The following is a 6,423-nucleotide window of genomic DNA, read 5'->3' as shown; positions in this document are numbered from 1 at the left end:
GTCCCACCTCATATTGCTTCATAAGACTTTATTGTGAAGGGCGAGATGCGGATCTTTTTTTTTTCTCTTTTTAATATATATTACCTACTAAATATCTTTGCATTTCCGTGTGGGATTGCAGCGTATAAACTCACAAATTATAAATTCAACCAATTTCATCTGAATTTAATTTAAGATTTTTCTCAAAATGCAGATTAACGTGTCACATAAATTCCGGCTGACTTTGAAATGATGAATTGTTGTCAGACAAAAAACACTTCACACCGTCATTGCCCGCCTAAAATGCTGCCATAAACACAGTAAAAACCCAAATACTCAAAAGTAATTATTCACACAGTTCAGACATTAAAACACACGCCAAAAAAAAAACGATGATTAATGAACAGGTTGAGCGGATCTTTTAAAAGCCTGTGAATATAAATGCCACTGTCACTAAATGAAAATGTTGGCCATTACTTTGTTTAAGTACTGTAATGTGATAGCCCTAAAAAGCCACCTGCCGCATCCGAACCCGACGCGCATTTGTCTGTCCCTTAGACAAGTTAGTGAAAATGTGATTATCCCGGTCACTTTGGGCGCCTGTTACATTGAATCTGAGCGCTTTAGCAGCTTCCAGAGGCCGGACACTTTATCTGAAGTAGCCCATGGCCTTCCTCTGTCAGGTCATTTAATGTGGCCCTGGCTACCACGAACAAATAAGGCCACGTGATGCTTTCGCCATGCTCAATAGGTGCTGGTGATTCACTGCCAGTGTTCAATTAGGCTGCTGTCTTTTTATTTTAAAGACAGATGTGATGGGTTTCCGGTGCGTAATTACGCACTGGTGAAAGGAAAACCCTGACTTTATCATTGGTGTTCTGTCTCAATAATCTCACACATAATACATTTTCAATAAGGTTTATATTGTTATTTTTTTCTATAACTAGATATCAAACCAGCAGGAATTAACGTGGATGCGACTGCTCTGTATTTGGTCATGAGATGTAAATGTGTAAGGCTTCAAATCCAACGCATTTGGAATATTGGCTTAAAATATAACATTTTGAATCAGTTGGACATTGAACGCCGCCGTGGAGAATGAAAGAGATATATAAAAATACCTCTTCATATGTGATTACAGGGCGTGGACGATGTGAAGGGTTTAATTAAAAGGAGTAGATATTCACCAATATTTCTTCCTGTTTGGCCTTCATTTTATAATACAGCCATGATGAATAGTCTTCCGGTTGTAAAGCACTTCCTAATAGCTTTCAGTCAGTTTTTCGTGTAAAACGTTATTATTCACGTGCATGCCACACAGGCACGCGATACAGATTGAAGAGGTGACACGGTGTAGACAAAACTTCAAAACTCATGAGAAACATTCACGAGGACAGGAGTAACACAGACTAACCAAACACCAGTTGGTTGAAAAGATAAACTATTACATGTTCGTCACCAGAGAAGCTTAAAGAACATTGATCTTCAGCTATCCCCGGTGCGATTATTTTACATATGCCAAATCAATTTCCATGAAACTGTCGCTTGCTCCTTTACTCGCCGTTAGAATGATACAATAACGACAACATCAAACACTGACTCACTCAGAAAGCATGAATATGCCATATCTTGCCATATATATAACAAGCTGACGCCCGTGGTTATGGGAAATCTTGGTTATTGTGCCAAATTGTGGGCTATACCCCCGTTAACATTCAATCAGTCATTCTTGTGCCAGCCAATGAATGGTGGAGAGGGATGGAGGAGGACGGAGCTGCTAGACTGAGCGCTTTGACGCGCTGAGAGGAGGACAGAGCGTCACATCTCTCCAAACGCCCATCAAACTTTCACCACAGCGTGTAGAGAGGACCCCAGTCCTCTGAACGAGGCCTCTTAGACACAACACGGACACGCTGGATTCTGGGCGGACGGCTGGACAGCGATGGAGACACTACTGGCGATTACTTTTGGTACAGTTTGACACTGCTGTGATTCCCCACCCCTGAGAACAGCTCGATCCGTTTTTTTCGTCCTTTTTTAGCGACAGAGCGACGGGGATGGAGCAAGCACCGAGCGCGCCGAGCCCTCCTCCAAAACCGGCCCATCACGAGCCCATCAGCTTCGGCATCGACCAGATCCTGGGAGCCGGTACGGAACCAGAAAACGGGCGAACGTCTCGAAGGCAAAGTGGATCCGATTTAAGCAACGGGGACGGTTATTACAGTTTAGGGAGCCCGACTGGAGCCAGCGCGCCCTCTTACACCGCGCTGTCTATCTCACTCTCCGGTATAATGCCTCCGGTGGAGGCGTCAGGTTCATACGGGGAGAGCAGGAGTCTGGCCAGCCGGGGAGTGATTCGAGTCCCGGCCCACAGACCCATGACAGCGCCGGGACCCCCAACCCCCGTTCAAAGCGCTGTCCCTGGGTTTGGAGGGCTGTGCTTCCCCTGGATAGGAAACAGGTTCGCCAAGGACAGAATATCAGGTAGGCTAGCTGTTACACCTAATGGGTTCCCCCTCATTAATATTTAATTATTTTTAAAACGTTAGTAACTGCTGCTTAATTATTAAAACAACATCTGGACCTCATGTTTATAAAGGCTTTTTACACTCAACTGAAATGTTTTAACTTGAATTATTTAAATGGATTAAAACAAAGGAAAACAACACGAGGACAAGTTAAAAAGTTGATGTTGTTTTAAATAATGGAGTTCAAGATACCACGTTTACAGATTATTATTATTATTATTACTATTATTATTAGTATTAGTATTATTATTACCATTATTATTATTATTATTAAACGCCTTGTGTCAGCGTTACTGACTTTACTCGTGTGTTCAGGAGTTGAATATGTCTTTCCTACACAATGTAGATAAGCAAAATAAATGTTTTATATATAATTACACATATACTTTTAAATAACCAAACAGCAACAGCATGGTCATAATGGTTATAATGCACAGTTGTGGTGAAATTGAATTAAAAATGTTATTAATGGGCCTAATTTAAGACACATACAATTAAGAGTATTTGTTGTCAAATATTTGACTTCATAAATTATAGAGGGTATAAAAATAAGAACACTAGAATAATAAAGTGTGTGATATATTCGTTATATGTAACATATGAAGTGAAGATGAGCAGGGGCCTTAATTAGCAAAGACCTATAATATAAAGTGTGTGAAGAAAAGAGGAATAGACCAATGGGCCTGCTGTCCTCTCTCTAATTAGCAGTGCGGATATTATCCCTTTAATCTCAAATACATTTAAGACGAGTGTTCATTTATTTTTCATAAGTGCATTGTTTCCAATTCTCGGCCAGACTCATCTTTCGCAATAAATTGAACCTTATATCCTTCACATATGGCTTACACAGTCTAAATGGGGAATTGTTGTCAAACAGGGCAGATATCTGTGATATATGGCCTAGAATTTCCATACAGAGTGGGGAGTGAATGAGTCTGTTTGGTGCTGTAGGAAATCTCATCCTCCACTCACCGGTGTGTCTGTCTCTTTTCCCTGCAGCGGCTCTGGTGCCGTTTGCCGTTACGCGGCGGATAGGACACCCGTACCAGAACCGGACACCGCCCAAACGGAAAAAGCCCCGCACGTCCTTCTCCAGAGTTCAGATCTGCGAGCTGGAAAAGCGCTTCCACCGGCAGAAGTACCTGGCCAGCGCCGAGCGGGCAGCCCTGGCCAAGAGTCTGAAGATGACGGACGCACAAGTTAAAACCTGGTTCCAGAACCGCAGGACCAAGTGGAGGTCGGTATGAGACGTCGTCTTCAAGTCTAAGTGGTTGCAGTTGTCTTCTTCAGCCGTCCTGTTCACAAATCAAACTTTCCTCGTTCATCAGATGACCCCACGCGCCATTTCCTGTCTATTGACCCCATCGACACGGAAGGAGAGAAACTACAGGATAAACAAAAACTGCAATAATAAAACATAGAAAAATCAGCTTTGATATCACATCATTTTCTTAGCTTCTTTCCTTTATTCTCCTACTCTTCTTCGTCTACAATTAGTAGAAGACGAATTATTAAATATGAAATAGGCTCGATTAAATAAATTAAAAGAAAATCCATGATGTATTTTTTTTTTACCAATTATCACATCTCATGAATTCGTTATACTGTATATTTGTCTTTATTTTGGACATTTTTCATGCTTTAGACAAACCTTGACATCCTTCCAGGCTGTAAGAACTTATCACTGCTGTTGAAATGTCACACGCGCTGCCCTTCAATCTTACATAACCTCACGTTTTATTTATCTATTCATTTTTATTATTATTATTAATGTTTCTTTTCTCTTCTCCTGTCTTCTTTCAGGAGACAGACAGCCGAGGAGAGGGAGGCGGAGCGTCAACAGGCCAATCGCCTCATCATGCAGCTGCAGCAGTCCGCCCTCCAGAAGTCCCTCAGCGAATCAGCGGTGTCGGATCCACTGTGCGCACATAACTCCTCTCTGTATGCCCTGCAGAATCTCCAACCCTGGGCCGAGGAGAGGGAATAGCGAGCAGACACCACGCTGTAATCAATAAGCGTCATTTATTATCCCTGGGAGGATAAACAAATTAAATTAGGCCTACATGAGGACAGTGGGACTTACTTTGATCCATGCAATGGATAAAAAAAAATGTTGGACAAGATAAACTGAAGAATGGGTCATTTGAGTGGACGGTTGAGAAAATGGACCTGCCATGATGGTGAGTGATGCCTGTTTTGAAAGAGAAACAGAACTTTATTGGAATCAATTTTGCAACTCTGTACTGTACTGATACTTTTTCTAAATCTAAAAAGGAAACAGGCCTTGTCATTTAAAATAATGCTCATCACCCTGCGATGGCCCTGCTTATTCTATTTATTAGAACAAGAGGGAGACATACATTTACTTCATAAACATGAAGGAGGCAGTTCATGCTCCACAGTGAGGCTTGATCAGCAACCATCCCCTATTCTGAAACAGACTTTGCAACACTTTGAATAGGGTTGGCTCTGTTTTTGCAGGGTAAGAACAGCAGCCATATGATGGCAAGGCCTCTAATACACCCTAACATGTATACAATAGGGTACTTGGATAAAAAATGTTTCTCCGATTTTTGAATAAATCTCCTGATGTGGTTTACCAAAATACAGAAAAATGCAGATAAGAGTTGGTTCAGAGATTTTTCTCCTAATTGTTCTGGTGCGTAAACTTTCCCCTGATCTCATTTATAAATGTTCCTGCTCCAACTACAATGCAACGCCACATACATACAGGTGTGGTGCACCACCTTAGCCCAAGAAAATGATTCCTCAAATGTAACATTATGGGGAAGAAATGCTTTTGTGCCAAGTAATAAAAGGGAAATAGATGTCAGGATTAGAGAGGAGAGAAGTGAAGAAAATATGAAAGAGGCTGTAAGTTGGGTAATAAAGGGAGTGATGCATGTTCAGTGATGGTGGTGACGTTTTTTCATATGCACATTATCATGCTTTATTTGTGTGTCCTTTGGGATCGAGACACAAATGTACAACTCTTTTTGTACTTTCACTGTATATGTGTAAATACCAATATAAACTGTTCTTGTGACCCGTTTTTGCTCATGCTCTTTATGATGCACCATGAAAATCATTTTAAGGTTTTATTACACAATAATTAGAAGCTATAAAAAAGAAGGAGAAATATGGAGCGAGGACATAAAAAAAAAGATAGCAGACGTGAATTCATTTTATTTCTTGAAAAGTTTATTGATAAATCTTATGATTTTATACAATATTTCAATACACACATTATTTCATTCTGACAGTTTTGAGCTGTCTGTTTGCCTTCCTGTCTGTCAGTCTGTCTGGGTATATTTGAGATGAGCCGCAAAACATCTCAGGGAGGACTGTTATCGCACTATTGGTAGCACAGTGAGTGGGCATGACGGTAAATCATTTAGAAATCTGTATTTTTTGTCCGGCTCAATCTTCAAAACGATGGCTCTTGTTCAAACATGGCTTCCATTCCTGCAGAATCAGCGACAAGGTCTCTCTCATCTTCTCCGCAGTCCCTTCTTCTGCCTCCCCTCCCCTGTCTCTCCCTCACAGTGAAAGGTTTGGTCGCTCTGAGTCGACATTTTCAACAGAAAAAAACTGACGACTAAACTCTTCTCTCTGGCAGAAACACACGGTCAGTAGCGCTGGACAGATTGTGATGTCCACAAGATGAAGCTACTGTTCACGCTAGAAGACTTACACTAATATTGAGCAGAAACTTTACATAAGGACACCGCACACACACTCACAACACATGCACGTCCCTGTGTCACTCTGCATCTGTATGCCAGTTATAGCTGCAATTAGATATTTGTAATTAGTCATCTAATCAATTAGTCGATCAACAGAAAAACAGTCCAAATATTTTGATAATCAATTAATCGTTGATGTAAAATTCCATGCAAAAATGGCAGGAAAATGC

The 6,423-nt window shown here is 41.1% G+C and overlaps 1 protein-coding gene across 1 annotated transcript; it reads left to right on the top strand.

Moving 5' to 3' along the window:
• Positions 1-2,036: 2,036 nt before the first annotated feature.
• On the top strand, positions 2,037-4,494 carry tlx3a (T cell leukemia homeobox 3a; the record flags this gene model as incomplete). The annotated part of the gene is made up of 3 exons (XM_083914826.1): positions 2,037-2,463; positions 3,507-3,744; positions 4,311-4,494. The coding sequence occupies 3 exons, from the start codon at positions 2,037-2,039 to the stop codon at positions 4,492-4,494; spliced, it is 849 nt and encodes a 282-aa protein (XP_083770952.1).
• Between the last annotated feature and the right edge of the window lie 1,929 nt (positions 4,495-6,423).

The sequence above is a fragment of the Echiichthys vipera genome (genome assembly GCF_963691815.1).
Source record: "Echiichthys vipera genome assembly, chromosome: 6".
Lineage (NCBI taxonomy): Eukaryota > Metazoa > Chordata > Actinopteri > Perciformes > Trachinidae > Echiichthys > Echiichthys vipera.
This window is presented reverse-complemented; position numbering and strand designations above follow the sequence as displayed.